This window comes from Rhynchophorus ferrugineus, unplaced genomic scaffold, assembly GCF_030347505.1.
Source record: "Rhynchophorus ferrugineus isolate W39M unplaced genomic scaffold, kcgeb_rfMv2 rfM3, whole genome shotgun sequence".
Classification (NCBI taxonomy): Eukaryota; Metazoa; Arthropoda; class Insecta; order Coleoptera; family Curculionidae; genus Rhynchophorus; species Rhynchophorus ferrugineus.
In genome coordinates this window covers 47,190,233-47,207,933 of record NW_027472582.1, presented here as the reverse complement: position 1 = coordinate 47,207,933, position 17,701 = coordinate 47,190,233, and the positions used below count along the sequence as shown (strand labels likewise).

At 31.1% G+C, this 17,701-nt stretch overlaps 1 protein-coding gene across 5 annotated transcripts in view; it reads left to right on the top strand.

Moving 5' to 3' along the window:
* LOC143194454 (neuroglobin) overlaps window positions 1-17,701 on the top strand; it is a 232,479-nt gene that overhangs the window by 180,841 nt on the left and 33,937 nt on the right. For all 5 annotated transcript variants that reach the window (XM_076401264.1, XM_076401262.1, XM_076401263.1 and 2 more), the window contains one exon: window positions 2,770-3,001. In XM_076401264.1, coding sequence (XP_076257379.1) covers window positions 2,770-3,001 — 232 coding nt within the window. The remainder of the gene's footprint in view (window positions 1-2,769; window positions 3,002-17,701) is intronic.

The window sequence follows — 17,701 nt, the reverse complement described above, 5'->3', positions numbered from 1 at the left end:
AATGCCCGCTTCAAAATAGCGAAGGATAAATCGTACTACAAAAATGCTATAATCAGTTTATCACCCTAGAAGGGAATTATGTTGAATAAAAAAACTAATTTTGCCAAATTAATGTATTCCATTATGATAGGCCGCGAACTCTTCATTTATGCCACTATCCCCTATATGTTGAATAATAATTAAGACAATGTTAATGTCTTTCAATGTATGTCCTAAATAAAACACAATTATATCAACGAAAGGGAAACGGAAAGGAAAAGCATTGCTATTGTTTTGGTCAATGACACCAGACCATATGGACTCTGTAGTTTATTTTTCTGTGAACACTGCAATAAAAAATTAATATTAAAATATCACTCGGTGCCTATTTTCAATTATTGTATCTCCCAATGAAGACCACTATTAAATTTGCAGATCAGGAACGGGACGTTATTTATAACGTAAATATCGAATCGAATTAGCAAAGAATAAATCAGATGAGTTCAAAGGATGTCTTTCTCAAAGTAACCGTGCTAATTTAATAATCAAATAACCTAAACCTCAGATAACTTACGAGACATTCAAATTGTGTAACTGAATAGCGTAGACTCTCATAAAATTAACTAAATCATTAATTTCCCACATATTTATGTAAAAATTACAAAAATTAAGTGTTACATTTGTTGGTGTATTATTAAGAGATTGATAACTAATTAATAATAAGTAGGTGAATAGGTAAAATTTAAATGAAATAAGAAGCAACTTATATAGTTATGATGTATCATTTTATTACACAACTTAATAATCAAATAACTTAATATATATTATAATCATAAATCCAGTAAAAGGAGTAAATCCAGTTTCTGAGTAATTAATAAAATATATTATGTAAAGTAATATACATTTTTACTAATTGTTTACTAACGAAGTTATTTCGATTGTCAGTTTTTATATAACATCTTGAATATTGTATCTGCTTTTGCTAACTTGTATTTTTTGCAGCAAAAAAAATCGGAAAGGTATAAAAACCCCATAATTACGGCTAACATTTTGTCTCCTTTCGAGCATTTATTAGAAAATAGGTCCCTTAATTTTTTTATGATTATTTAATTAATACATTGTTACTAGTTGTTTCGGTGTAGCCTACAATTTGTTTTTATGATAACTTAAAACCAGATATATAACGATGGGTCCTCGGCCCTATCTCAGTATCTGGTGAAATCATGTTTATACATGTCACTGCTGTATATTTTAATATATGCACCTCATTACAAATCACTACACAAGATCAGATGGTTTGATACTTTTGAGTCTGTGTCCTGTTCTGGTGGTATCCAAAGCCTGCAATATTTCAACATTCTTATGAGAATGGATTCTTTCCTCATGCCCCCTTGAAATGTTCTTGATTTCTTGACTTATTGTGGGTATCTGAAGGTCTCGATGAAAGTAATCAGTCCTATAGTATTTGGGTGCACCCACAATACCTGTCAGGACTTTGTTCTGAAAAATTTGTATTTTATTTATGTTACTCTTTGCAGAACATCCCCATAATTGACCTCCGTAAGTCCATATAGGTTTCAATATTTGCTTATATAATAGCAATTTATTATGTACTGATAATTGTGATTTTCTTTCAATTAGCCAGTATATTTTCCTGTATCTCAATTCCAGTTCTTTTCTTTTCTTCTTTAAATGTTCTTTCGAGAGAAGTTTTGCACCAAGATTCATTCCGAGATATTTAGCGTTGTTGGTATATGGAATGATAGTATTATTTAATGTTATTGGTGCTTGTACGGTGTGTTTATAGGTGACCTGCACATGTACAGATTTACTTTCACTAATTGTTATTTTCCAAGATTGTGTCAAATTATTGATATTGTCACTTACCTGTTGTAATTTTCGTGAGGCTTCGTCGCTATTGTCTCCGACAGCTATAATCGCGGTATCATCAGCAAATGTAGCCATCGTGATATTTTCCATTTCTGGTATATCACAAGTGTAAAGTAGATAAAGCATTGGTCCTAGTACACTACGTTGTGTTACACCTGCCTTAGCTTCTTTTATTGTACATTAAGCTTCTTCTTATTTGACTCTAAACATTCTGGTTGTAATGTATGATTTTAATAGTTCGGTGTGTTGTTTTGGCAGCATTTTTTGTAGTTTATGAACAGGGCCTTCATGCCAAACCTTATCGAAAGCTTGTGCTACATCTAGGTGCCTTAAATAAGGATCTAATTTTCAATATAAAAAAAATTCAAAAATCTTTACAATAATAGGAAGAAGCAGTTATGAAGTATAAAAGTTATTTGCTTGAAAAATATTCAAACTAACCTTACTGTAAACTTAATAAGTTCAAATATTACTAATCATACTTAGCGTATTCTATGTGCGTCTTAGAATACGACATAAAATTTCCTAATAATCTACGTACGTAAGGTATTCACATATATTCGCGTGTTTTCCAGCGACATCGACCTTGCTCATTAACTTTTAATGATTTTGAGCTGTGTATCGTGTAAAATATCCATCTCAAAAGTTCATAAAACGCCCCCAACAAATTAATACGCATACCGTTTTCATTTGCCTTTGATAACGACATGACGATAAAGCAATTTATTCCCCAACTTTATGTGTGCCACATCGTCATAAAGGTTCTTACCCTTCTTACTTTAATGCCGTCAGTTAATTCCGCTCAAGCCCTTCATTAGGAATCATATCGGAACCCCACATTACACATGCCAATACGAGCCCGTTATGAATATTCGATAATTTAGTTGATTTTGCTTTCAGACTGTTCGAGGAGCACAGCGAATTGTTGGCCCTATTCGATAAGTTTCGGTCGTTGAAGTCAAAGGAGGATCAGGCCACTAGTTTGGAACTTGCGGAGCATGCCACTACTGTGATGAGTACTCTAGACGAGGGCATTAAAGGATTAGATGACCTAGATACATTTTTCGAGTACTTGCATCAAGTTGGAGCTAGTCATCGAAAAATTCCCGGTTTTAAAGCAGAATACTTTTGGGTAAGTTTGTTTAATAATAATTAATATGTAAACCATACAATTCCTAAACTGTTTAACATTTAAGAAAAGGTAGTATATTATAACTGGTTATTCATTTCAGACCTATACTTAATTAGAGTTTGATAATGTATTCTCACACAGCTTTACTATACTAATTCAAATGATTTTTGTCTTTTCAATATTAATACTTCGACGTTCTTATTAGCGTTGGGACCTATCGACTGAAACCAGTCGAAACAGTCGAAACAGTCGATAGTCGAAAATATAGCAACTGAAAATAGTAATTACTATGTACGAATTCTTGTCTGTATAAAATGTGAGATAGGAAAAGACGGAGATAAATGCTTGGAGCAGTTAATTTTAAATGTCTTTATATTCTCCAATGAAAGTATAAACGAGACAGAGATGTATATATATTCATTCAGGTGATAACTTAAAAAAAGAAAAGGAAAAAAATTAAATTCTATTATCATGTAAAAAATAATATAATTTTAAAAGAAGTAGGATTACTCTTATATTGAATGTTCTGTGGATGTGCAAAAAGTAATGCAATAATAACACCACAAATGTTTTATCCTGTTTTAATATATTAATTGCTATTTTTAAATAACATAGCATAATAAATATAAATAGTACATTACAACTTAAATAAAACCTAAAAACTAAAGATTCTCAATAACCATAACTACTGAATAAAATGTAAACATATACTTAATCATTGAAAAATCTAATCCGTTATGAACCTAGAAATGATCGTACAATAACTAGCAGTTCCTTTTTAAATAAAAGTTTTATATATATTTGAACGGCAATATTTTTAAATTACTGTGAATATTATCATGTTCAACTTTTCTCCCGTGAGGCGATTTCTTCGATCGTTAATTATTTGCCCAGATTTTGAAAGAACTCGTTCCCAGGGGACAGATGTTGCGGGTATAGAGGAATATTTTACGTGTAATTGATATAATTTAGGTAGTTTCATTTTATGGGTTTGCCAAAAATCCAATGGATTTTCTAAAGGCCCAATAAATGGAATTTCCAAATACTGCTAAATCTGTAAAGTTGCTGCAGTACTTGGAGTAATTACTTCTTTCATTCTAGCCATTTTTTAATCAAAATATCTCCAGATGTCAATACATTCTTGGTCGGTAGTTTTGTCTTGAATTTCGAGTTGTGGAACTATATTTGTTTATTTTTAAGTTAGAATGGAAGATACCTCTTTTGTGATAACTTTTTGTATCGCCTCAGCATTATTTGCAATACTAAATCCTGCTTTTTTTTCTTTTGAGTTTGTGTCCTGTTGTGGTGGTATCCAATAGTTGTAATATTTCAATATTCGTGTGAGAATGTAGTCTTTCCTCATGCACCCTTGAGATTCTCTTGATTTCTTGACTGACTGTGAATATCTGAATGTCTCGATGTAGATAATCAGTCCTATAGTATTTGGGTGCACCCACAATACCTCTCAGGACTTTGTTCTGAAAGATTTGTATTTTATTTATATTACTCTTTGCAGAACATCCCCATAATTGAACTCCGCATGTCCATATAGGTTTCAATATTTGCTTATATAATAGCAATTTATTATGTACTGATAATTGTGATTTTCTTTCAATTAGCCAGTACATTTTCCTGTATCTCAATTGCAGTTCTTTTCTTTTCTTCTTTAAATGTTCTTTCGAGAGAAGTTTTGCACCAAGATTCATTCCGAGATATTTAGCGTTGTTGGTATATGGAATGATAGTATTATTTAATGTTGTGGATTCTTGTACGGTCTGTTTATAGGTAAAATGCACATGTACAGATTTACTTTCATTAATTCTTATTTTCCAAGCTTGTGTCCAATTATTTATATTGTCACTTGCCTGTTGTAATTTTCGTGAGGCTTCTTCGACTATTGTCTCCGACAGCTACAATCGCAATATCATCAGCAAATGTAGCCATCGTAATATTTTCCGTTTGTGGTATATCACAAGTGTAGAGTAGATAAAGCATTGGTCCCAGTACACTTCCTTGTGGTACACCTGCTTTAGATTATTTTATTGTAGAGTAAGCTTCTTCTCGTTCTGTTTGAGTCTAAACATTCTAGTTGTAATGTATAATTTTAATAGTTCGGTGTGTTGTTTTGCAGTTTAGCAGTTTCTGTAGCTTATGAATAAGGCCTTCATGCCAAACCTTTTCGAAAGCTTGTGCTACATCTAAAAATATAGCTGAGCATACTTTTTTACTTTCGTAATCTTTTTCAATAACATCTGTTATTCTGTAGACCTGGTCAATTATCGAGTGCTTGTTAATAGACCCAAACTGGTGTGTTGGTACGGTTTTTTCTCTCTATGATCGGTTTTATTCTTTTTAACAGAAGTTTTTCAAAAACCTTAGATATTACTGGCAGCAGTGATATAGGTCTATAGAGTTTTATTTCATTTGGTGACTTCCCTGGTTTTGGGATCACTATAATTTCCGCCATCTTCCAAAGGTCTGGGACATGTTTTAATCTAAATGCCGTATTGATCAAGTTGGTGAGTTTTATAATTCCCTTTCTTGGTAGTTTTTGCAGTAATTCCCCTGTTATTAAATCATAGCCTGGTGAGTTCCTGGGGTTAATGTCAGTTTTAATAACTTGCGTTAACTCTTTCGGCGTGACTAATTCAGTCATCGAAATTCCAGCTTCTATGTCCGGCAAATTATGTTCAATATTAGTTTCGTTTGGTTTGAAAATTATTTCTAAATATTCAGCAAATGCTTCTGCTTTTTGGTGATTGTCACGTGCCCAATTCCCACATAGGTCTCTTACAGGTGGACTGTATAGACATGAGCGCTTTAAATATTTTGTTTCGTTTTACTGGCCGTCTCTCCGAACACGTCTTCACTCTGTGAAAGACAAACGTCGACCCTAACTACAATAAAGGACATAACATTAGTGTTAAGTTATATTTAATAATTAGTTCTATATACACTTAACATTTTATAAACGATATATTCTGGAATCATAAAGATTAACAGGCCATAGTAAAGTAAGAAAAAATAATATGTTTTAGAATTTTTAATGCTTCAATATTTATTGTTATTATTATTTATGAAAATGTTTTTATTAAGCATTCCAGAACTGCTATTATAAAGTAAGCAAACAAATACAACCAGAAATTTAGAAATTTATTTCATCAGTTATTGCCTAGGACTAAATCTATATGAAAAGCTCATTTATTTTGTTAAAAATAATACTATCAGAAAACAACGATGAGTTTTTGTTATAGTGAAATACGAGAATATGAATTTTACTCTAGGTAAAACTGAATAGTTACAATAAAAATTTATTAATTTTGTTAAGAGTCTCTTAACAGTGTGATTTTGGATATCATTATGAAAAAGAAACTTCACTGAACAGGTAAAGTGTAATAAGTCAGACGCTAGTTAAACTTACAAAATCGTGAAAAAAGTGTGAGAGTGAAACAAAAATTTGTTGTAAAAAACAGAGGGATATGATATATTACGGAGCGATTTAAAATTTATCAAAATAATCAAAGCGCTTAAATAAAGTTTGGCGGTTTATAATAATAATGACTAGTATTTTGAATAATTTTTCGTACGCCTGACAACCGCATGACCTCTGCAATATTCAATACGACGATATGCAAAATTCTTAAAAGTAATAGTGCCTCTTAGGCTTTAACTCTAACCTATAAACTATTGTGGCTGTATAATTAACAGTAGCTTTTTGGTATACAATTAAATAAATTATATTTGAAAACAGTATTTTTGTTTAATTATTTTATTTAAATTAGTATTTTGTTGTATGTCAAAGCCACGCTGAACTAAAACTCAGAGTTGATGCGGCAACATTTCGACATTTTGACATCACAAATTTCAATGATGCATATATAAAAGAACTTCGAATAGACTATACTTAGGTCTCTAATGTAGTTCCCTTGATAGTTCTTAATGCACTCATTTCGCTACAGCGTACCATCATTTTTGTATCGGCTATGTCAGTTCATGCTTGAGCTGTGTGTGTCATGGCTCACTTTACATAAGCCTTATAAATATTTCTTTTGTTTGCCGATGACATGTTTTTATATGTTCAAATGGTGAGTCTTAAGGCACCCGCTAACTTATTAATATGGCTTCTCACATTACAATTGAGATTTCTAAAAGATGATATTGCAGTTCCCAAATAGCTGTATTCGGACAGACGTTCTGATAATTTTTTGTTTAGTTACATTTTGAATATGCGTGGTTCTCTGAAAATTACCATGCTTTTTGATATAGTGGTCGATATATTCATGTTGTTACTTTCAGCCTCTGTCTTAAAGGCGTGTAATGACCCCTGTAAACCGTCTTATGAGTTTGAGAATAATGTTGCAAAATGAACCAATGAATCATCAGCATAACATATGATATAGAGGTGGTGTCTTCTCATCCGGCATTCGTGATATTCTTTACGCACTTGCTCTGTTATCCTAACCATTATGATGTTAAAAACTAGTGGACTAAAGCTATCATCCTGCCTTACGCCAGTTTTTATCTCTATTTCGTCTGTTATCATTGTTCTTATTATGATTGTGGTAGTGTTTCCAATGTTTAATTGTTAAACAGTCATTATTATCTTTGAGTGTATTTCTTTCCCCAATAGTACGTTCACAACCTCCGTTAGACGAAATATATTAAAGTTTTTGATAAAGCTAGGAAACACAAGTATTCAAGCTTGTTGTATTCTATTGCCTTCTCCACATCGTACCTGATCATAAAGGGTATTGACCGTTGACAGGTTTTTTCAAAAACTCTACTTTTCTTCATTTATTTTAATGTTGTTAATTATTCTTATAGGCGAGTAAACATTTTCATGTAGGTATCCAATAAGGATATTCCTCGATAGTTTACTGGATCTTAGGCTTCTCCATGTTTAAACAACATTATCTTTGCTATTCTTGTCTCCTTCAGTATCTGGTTTTATAATGCAGTAAATTGTTCGACTAGCTTGTCTTCACCACAGCAATTCGTTGGAGATGTTGTTCGGTCCCGGAGATTTGTTGTTTTTAATTTATTTTATTTTAGTCATTACCTCATCTTCCGTGGTTTCTTCTATATCCGCAATTTCTGTAGCTACTTCTCTAGCAAACTCTGTTTCGGTCGCTCTCTCAGTATTTGAGTATTCTTTTCCGAGTATACACCCAGAAAGTAATTCGGTCACTCGTTTACTGATATATTATTTATATGCAACGTTCCATTTACCTCTTATTTTGCATCTCCGAGTATTTTCCAGATGCTTTTCTGTGTATCACACATATTACTCTCTATTTGTTTGCTAAAACTTTCCCAATGTTGTCTTTGTATTTCTCTTATTCTGTTGTTTATTCTATTTCTTGCTTCTATGCAGGTAATGTAGTTTTTAGGGCCTTAAAGGCTTTGAGTATTAGAGAAGTTTTCTTCTTTTCTTGTGCTAAGAATTTTCCCTTTAGTTTAAACAATGAATTTTTGTCATAAAATAAAATCATTAAATATCGTATCATTGGTTTCACTTCTGGTTATTAAAAAAACACTAACCAAATTCAATTTAAAACCGACTGCGTTCAATTTGAGACACTAATTATATATATGTTTCCAACAAACATGAAAATATCTATTAAAAGAGCAGAAACACAAAAAAAATGGGCCTGGAAAAAACTCGAACTATCCGAAAAAAAATCCGCAAGAAATTGATTCCATTCCAACGGTGCTGAAAGTCTGTTATAACGATGAGTCTCTTTGGCCTTATTGAAACGAGAAAAGGAGCTTGAACCGTATAAAAGACGAACAGGCGTGGATATGCGACGAGATTTTTATCGATATCCAATTTGTAATGTCGTTATTGCTAGAAAAAAGGTCAAACTTCTGTTTATCGCATAAAATGATATAGTTTAGATTTATATATTGAAGGAAAACAAAAATTATATGAAATAGTGTAAAATAGTATAACTTATCAATCATTTCCATCATATTCTTCATGCCTTAAAAAGCTTATGCCAAATATATCGTCCATCGTAATATAACAAACAAATCAATTCAAGTTGTCCAGATATATTCGTTTAATTTTTCTAAATATATTATAAGTATCAAGAACTAAATATATAAGTGGTTTTATTTGAAACTGATCAATATCTGGATTATTAGTTAATTTTTATTGTATAATACTGAATTTAGATATAATATAAATTGTCCTTAGGCTAAGTTTAGATATATTGAAGTTACATCTAATTGGTGATGGCGAAGCTGTCTGGGCTTGAAGGTTATATTCACACAGGTTTTCAATTTCAAATAAAAAAATCACAGAGCTATATCCATTTTTTTTAGAGGCAGAACGACTTACACATCTTATGGTGACCATCTGTCTAACAACATATATTAATGAGAAATCCTATTAATTTCGGTACATATAATATTATGGAGTATATGAGCTTCCATTAATCAAATAAAAATATTATTATGAACAAATTGATGAAATAATTTCGAAATCTATCACAAAAAGGTGCATAAATTACATTGAAAAAAAATCCTTTTTTTATACAATAATGATCAGGCAAAATTGTTTAAATTAGGGATACCGAAAAAATATCGATATATCGATATATCGATATATTTTTAAATAAATATCAGAACCTAAACATTATAAAAAACCATTTAATTATTTTTAATATATTTTTAAATTGTTTATAGGTTAATTATATATTTTAAATATAACAGGTTATGTATATTTTTGATACTTAATTGTAAAGGTTTGTTACAAATATCAGTATATTTTGCAAAATAATATCAATATTGTTACCTCCGATATAGAGATATATATCGATATCTTTTTAAATAAATATATAGAAATACCAATATATTTTAAAATAAATTTTAAAGTCTCCTTTTATCAACTAGGGGTTTATCTGGACTGGAGCTACAGTTTAACTGCCGGCCGCCAGTGACCAACTTAGAAATCATCCCAGAAGACATCCGGTCTTACCTAGCCTGATTAATGGCGTGACTCATTTTCTTTGTCAGATTTTACGCTCTTGTCTAGGACAATCACAAATATTAAACAATTAAAAACTTAAATTCATGACCATGCCTCAGCAGGATTCGAACCCGCGACTATCGGAGCAGTAGATGGACCGTCCTGTCGCCTTTACCAACCAAGTCAGCATCAATATTTTTCTCAATGGTCGACACCACTAGTATTTTCATCCTACAATGTGTTTTCTTTTTGCCGCCCGACAATTATCTCCGATAGCAAAAATAATATCTAGGAATACTGCCGACCGACACGGAGAGGCTACTAAATACATTTTGCTTTCTTTCTATCAATAAAAATTAATTTATTTAACAGCTTTTATGAATAACCTTAAATTACAATAGGAAGAAATTCGAATGTTTAATTGGAAGGAACAAATAGAACCTTTGTACCACGACAGTTTTGATGTAATGTATACTCTGAGTCTCTTGCCATATTTAAACTTTAACGATTGTTAAAGTTTAGGAACAACAATATCACAATTATTTTTTGAAGCTAATATGTTCTAGGATTGAATTAACTAACAAAGATGAGTGATATATAAAATATATAAAATAGTTTACAACTGTTTTGCATCAGTTTTTCAACACTCCTCGACAAACGAAATTGTAAAAAGTTAAACCTCACCAAATTGTTTCCTTTGAACTATGTGAACAATCTTTGTGATAATGGTGACCTAATATCTGAAGTTTGGCTTATTTGTATGTTTACATAATCTACTAAATAAAAATAGCTTTCATTATATGGGATTATTATTTAATCATACGCTGTTATTTAATTTAATTTTCTATGGTGTCTATGATAAACCAGTGCCATCAGTTTTTTCTTAAACGGTGATTCAATTTAGTAAATGTGAAAATACTTTTTTTTCGTTAATGTAATAACGTTGTCACGCACTGGATCTAGGTTTCCTTCCGATGAAAAATCAGAGGAAAATCCCTTGAGTCCAAATTAATTAAGTCCAAAACACGTTTTACCGAGCTTCTTTATACAGCCTGTTATCACATTAACACTGGAGGCATCTTGTGGTTGGCGAATTTTGTACGAACACAGAACAGAGAGATGAATTTTACAAATTATGATTACTTACAAAAGCACGTGCACTGTAAGTTAGCGAATATTTAAGTAATCCATTAGTCAAATTAAGAATTCCTTAGTCGTAACAAATTATTTTACAACAAAGCTATTCTTATAAGTATTTTCAAAATTAGTGTTAAACTTAAAATATAAAATTATTTCCCTTCAAGGGGTGGAACGAGAAATTTAGATGTATTTTCCTATATTCTTATCCGTCATTTCGGTGTCTAAATCGAATAGATTTTTATGCGAAAATATACGAATATAAAACTTAAAGAATGAGCAGGTACATTACACTGAAATATTGAATATCATATGACATATGATATTGTAATAAATGGAATGATCTAACCAAGAAAGAGTAATCGCATAAGAAACACTTTAGAGTATATTTAACTTATCTAGACTAGTACTTATTTAGATCATTTTTCATAAAATCGGACCATATAAGGTATTTACAAGCGATTATTAACAACAGTTGTTATACCAATTTATAGATGACTTATGTGATGTGATGGAAAAAGGTTTAATATCCAAAAAGTGAGGTTCTCCCGCCGAGACCTACCCACTAAATAGCCACTACCTTGTGTTATATATGGACTAAATAACAATATTTCGTATCGAAAAATTATTGAATATTATGTAAGTTGAATAGTTAATTATCAAAAACATATTATCTTTCTGACTACTTTTCATTCAGGAAGCAAAATTCCTTTTCAATATTTTTATATTTCTCTGTTTTCATTATTCGTACATAAATAAAGCTCATAGTAAATTGATTTCATCTGAAATAAGGTTCAACCTACAGAATTTGACATAGCATTTTCAATTTCAGAGTTTGATCCTTTCAATCTGTTGAAGTTTTAAGTTATTAATTGATATTCTGAGATTACATTAACAAACAGCTTTATTGATTTAATACACCTATCTAAAATATTGAAGACTCTATAAACGAAATAAATGAATAATCCATATACAACAACGTGATTTTTCTCTTGACTGACATTCAAACAAAGAAAAATAATTCAATCCTACAGCAACCCTAATTCACCACGCACATTGTTTGGTATATGTTTAGTTCTGCGAGGAAATTCAGGATTTTTGTCAACCTTATTGCTGTTAAGTTATCGATTTTTAAGATTGGAACATACCGAACCCTTGCGATCCTGCGAAACTATCAATTTAACCAAACAATTTCCTTAATAGCTTATTTGCAGCTACCAATTCAGTTTCAGTAGTTGATGTTGCCACCGTAGCTTGTCTTTGACTTAACCATGAAATTGCCACTGCAAAATTCTTTTGTGACAACTTCGGATGTTGATCGACCAAGCTAACACTTTCTGCATTCGACCTGTACGTGATTCCGTAGTTAGTTGTCCCTGACTGTAGGCCAAATCTGGTCTAGTCCCAAGCATTAAATGCATTAATGCTCCGACTGCTTCTCTGTATGACAGCTTCTGCTTTGCATTATATTCTTCCCCTGATTGTGAAGCTTCTCCAAAGTTCAACATTGGAGTAGACACCGCTTTACACTCTTCCATTTAACACAATTTTTATGCTTGATTGCATCCTCAAAAGTCTCAGGAACTTGTGTTGCTTGTGTTGACTAAACTTTCTACTGTTAGAAAGCAATCATTAAAAGACTGAGATTTTTTTTAAGTTGAACGATCTCTTAGGCACCTGTCCCTATATTTGAAGCTCTGATCAGATCTTGAAGATCTTCATCAATGTCCTCCTCTAAACTGTCATCAATGGTGCTTTCCTCATCGCTGTCTGTCTCCAAATCTTGTGACTCATCAACAGGTTCCTCACCCGGTTTCGCTTCTTGAAGTGGTGGTTTAATATGTTTATTACAACATCAAGATTTCTCTTCAAATCGTACATCTCTAGACAAAATGATGCTTCGATCCCTTTTAATCCCAATTATAAACCGTTCATCACCATCATATCATATGAGGCGCCCTTTTACGGTTTTTCTATCAATTGTTCTTCGCTTTTGTCTAGAGATATGGGCATAACATGTTGAACCAATTATCCTTAGATGTTTGGTTCGCGGCCTTTTTCCATTCTTCAATTCGTAGTGACTAGCACATCTACAGATGATTTTCCCGTTCTGTTCAGAATATATACCACGGTGTTAACTAACTGAGCCGATAATCCTACTGGATAGGTCACTTCTGGATTTGAATAGTCAGTATCTCTTTTACTGAATGTCTCAACGTCCTTGTGTGCCTTAGAAAGTCCTTCAGTGCTTTAATTATCTTTGTGCAATAAATTAACCATACCTAAATTTTGTATAGCTATCCTTAAACAAAACGTTTAGCTCCTATCCGAATGATTCATCAAAAGGTCCACACACATCTCTTGATATTAGTTCACCTGGAGTTTTTGACATCTCTCTTGTACCAAATGGTAAATGATGTGTCTTTCCATATGTACATAGTTCACAGATTTCTGCTTTATCTAACTTGACATTAATACAAAAATGCTTATTAAGTTTTGATTTCACGTGACCTTTATCTTGATGACCCCATCACTCATGATACATCTGTAACACATCAGATTTGCCCTCAACAAAAGAATATACAGCAACTCGATATTCAGGTACTAATAGTTTAATGGCTGCTTTGTACAGAGTACCATTTACACATTCTTGGGCGATGCTTCGAAATTTTGCTTCAATGCCTGCTACACTTCATAAGCCGTCTCTTTGTCCATACGTTTTTGATGTACAGCATCTGAACTGTGATCTGAACTGAACTTGTAATCGTAGACTTGCCATAACTGTTAGCTTTTCTTTACTAATTCGATTACATTTTATGATTCTTCACTATCTTGTCATCAGCGTTTGCCACCAACGCGTCCGGTTTCCCTTGTTTCAACCGGTTTCAACTTGCTATCGATTGCATTCCAAGCTCCCTCGTGGTAATCCAGCAAATCTCAAATTTTATGATTCCACATCGGCCATTCCGCTTCACTGTTTAACCTCAAAGGAAAAATATGTATTTTCTTTTTAGACATTTTGACGCACATAACCTGTTGAAATTTTAGGTTATTAATTAATATTCTGAGATTACTTTAACGAACAGCTTTATTGATTTAATACGTCTATCTAAACTTTTGAACATTGTCATTGTTATTTTCTGCTATTCTAACTATAATAAGTCAACTTCTCTTCTCAAAAAGTCAAGCAACACTATTCCTTTTTTTAGAGTTCTGGTAAAACTACAAATTTAAACATGTTTTATATATGTAACAGTACTCTACTCTACAGTCAGTCAGTCTACATTCGGTACTCTACTTCAACTACTATTACTATTATTCAATTATTGATGCATATTTTATCTATCAAATAAATATTTAGTTGTTCCGTAGCAATATACAAAAGTCGTGCTACCAAATTTTAACATTTTACTAATAACTCATAGTTTACATACGAATTTTCGTATTGTATGCTGCTAACTTTCTCTGTTAAGTTATAAGTATCCTCATCTCACCATTTAATCAAAATTTAGACAAGAAATACTTTTAATAAGAAATATAATTTAAAATAAAAGCTCTCCCAGTGAACACCCTGTAATATGGCACTTGGATTTTCATTCCATAAAGAGCAAAGTCATAAAACAGTTATTACCAACATTTATCTAGAATCAGGAATATTAAAATTGGATACAAAAAATCGTCGAAATTCGTAAATAAAACAAAGGAGATATTCGTACACTTATACCGTAATGTAATATTTATTTCGCATTTCGTTTGTTATCCTCTTGTTCCTTCAGCTAATCATCAAAATAATCCGCCAGCCTCGCCGTCCTAACAAGACCCGAATTAATTTCCCTGTTGGGAAACCATTCCGCGTCACTTTTCGCCCACATTTCTCTTAAATCCATCGTTTACATCTCTCCAAGGGTGAGGCGTAAAAATTAATTCCGCACCAAAATTCGTCTTCAAGGGAACATTATCTACTTTCCATAGATGCTTCGTAACTTTTTTATACGTTATTTTAAACGTTAAACTTACTTCTTTTTATTACTTTATGTCCGCAAAATTATACCATATCCCTGAGTATTCCTAAATTAAATTCGGGAGTTTTTCTGTTTTATTTCGAAATTAACTAAATTTGATATAATGATGACAATATTTTAGGTTTATATTTTTATAATTAGGAACGTCTATTAAAATCAAGTTGGCAACGATATCTGAAAATTAAATTAATGTCTAACAATAAAACTATTATTTTTATTACATAGAAATACAGAGAAAATAATCAAAAAGTATGATGGATAATGCTCTGAATAATAATATTGCACGTACGTTCTCAAAATAAAACCATGATATGAATAGCTAATTAACTGAGTCTTTCTTCGATGCACTGATATCAATTCAGTCTATCTATCATAGGATAGTAACTAATTATATCCATCATCTAATATTATAATATTTTTAATGTTTTAGTTAAAAAATAATAAAGTCAATTAATGACAAATTGTCTTTCGTACTGAATTTAAACTATATGTATATATTCGATGAAATAGCTATACTATTGTATGATTAGTACTCATCTGGCAATATGACTTAAAGTAAGTATCCACTAAATGATAACAAAATATTATATCTGAGTATAAAAGGTTTAATATATCAGTCTTAGCCAGTGTTAAATTTTAAATAAAATAATTAAAACGTTAAAAACATGATTAAGGTTTATATTTCAGTTAATATTCGAAGCTTTATTTAGTCATTTATATATTATTAATTGATAAATTATGAAAAACTGTTAATCCTGAATATTAAGTTAAAATTTGCCTGTATAAGAAAAAACTGGTGAATGCGCCATGTTTTAGAAAAAATATATTTTTAATACTAAAATCGCCGACATGATCAGGACAAGCCCTTTAGTGCTGCGATAGTCGCAGGATCGAGTACAGCAGATCATTCTTTACTTTATATTTGTAATTGTTATTGTAACTGTCTCTAACATATATTGTAAAATCCGAGAAGGTATAACCATACCAATCGAGCCAATAACGAGGATGGGTAAGATCGGACGTCTTCTGAGATGGTATCTAAGTTGGTCACTAGCCAGTCGATATGCTTAATACTGAAAAGCGTGGTTCCGAGCCCACGTTCAGCTCCATGCTCTGGCTCTGGTCATTCATTCATTATTCAATAAAATGTCAACTGATAAATTGTGAAAAGCTTTTAATCCCGAATATTAAGTTAAAATTTATATGTATATATAAGAAAAACACTTAACAATTACTCTATGTCTTAAAACAAATCATTTTTTAGCACTAAAATTACACCAATATTGAAAACTGTAGTTAGAATCCAATTGAGGTCATTTACAAATGTGCTTGAAATGGGAAAAGTAATTCTGTCAGGTTTAGTTCTTGATTAAACCTGACAGAAAAATAGATTTTGAAATAATAGTAATATCGTATATTTGTTATATAAAATTTCAACAAGAACAGCTGGATATTAAAACTGAATTAAACAAAATATGTGTATTAGCTATATTTATTAACAAAGTATATTTTAATTGAAAGGTAAAATATTATAAAAATATAAATTATAATTACATTAAATATAGGAATATTAATATTTCATCATCCATTTATTCGTTTATCATAAACTGACAAATTGTGAAAAACTGTTAATCTTGAATATTAAACTAAATTTTAACTAAACAAGAAAAAAATGGTGAATGCGCCATGTCTTTTTTTAGAAAAAATTACTTTTTAGCACTAAAATGTCTGTAGAATATCTTTAGTGATTATATGATAGTTATATGATAGAATATAGTATATTTCAATATGTTGCATTTTTGACTGAACTAAGAAAAATGATTCTATTGATTTTAGTTACAGAATATTGCATTTTATTGACAAAAAATAAATTAAAAAGAAACTGTAATTTAGTGTATATTTGTTATATAAGGTTTTTCAAAAATAACGACTCGATGTTGAAATTTATTAAAAAGTTATAGCAAGTTGTCGTGCTAACAAATTTGGTTAATTGGTTTAATTGAAATGTAAAATATTACAAACAATATAATAAGCACATATATAGATGAGTTGAAAATCTGGAGCATTTCTTATGATTATGACCTTTGTACATTGAATAATTTAGGTTATTTAACAGACGTAATATGCCTCGGATTTTCATTAAGACAGTAACATACAATATTTATATTTAATAACGTGTTGAGTCACAACTTGCTTTTAAAATAATTGTAATTCTTTGCGAAATAGATCCGTAAGGTGTTTGAATAATTACTTGTAAAATGTTATCCCATTCTTATGCCGAACATTCATTAATGGCTTCAGTGGTGTTAGAGATGGATATCTAGATGTATAAATACTCCATGTCTCCATTCAAAAATCTGGCCAATTGCACGGAATAATTTAAAAGTAATATTTAAAATAATAATTCAACTAAACGAGTTTAACGAAGGATTAACGTGGATTCGTCAAACCATACAACATTCTTCAAATCATCAAGTGTCTAGGTTTTATGATCATTGCACCATTTTTTTCGAAGCGTATCTTTCATTTATGTTATAAAGGATTTAGCAATAATAGCCCTTCCGTGAA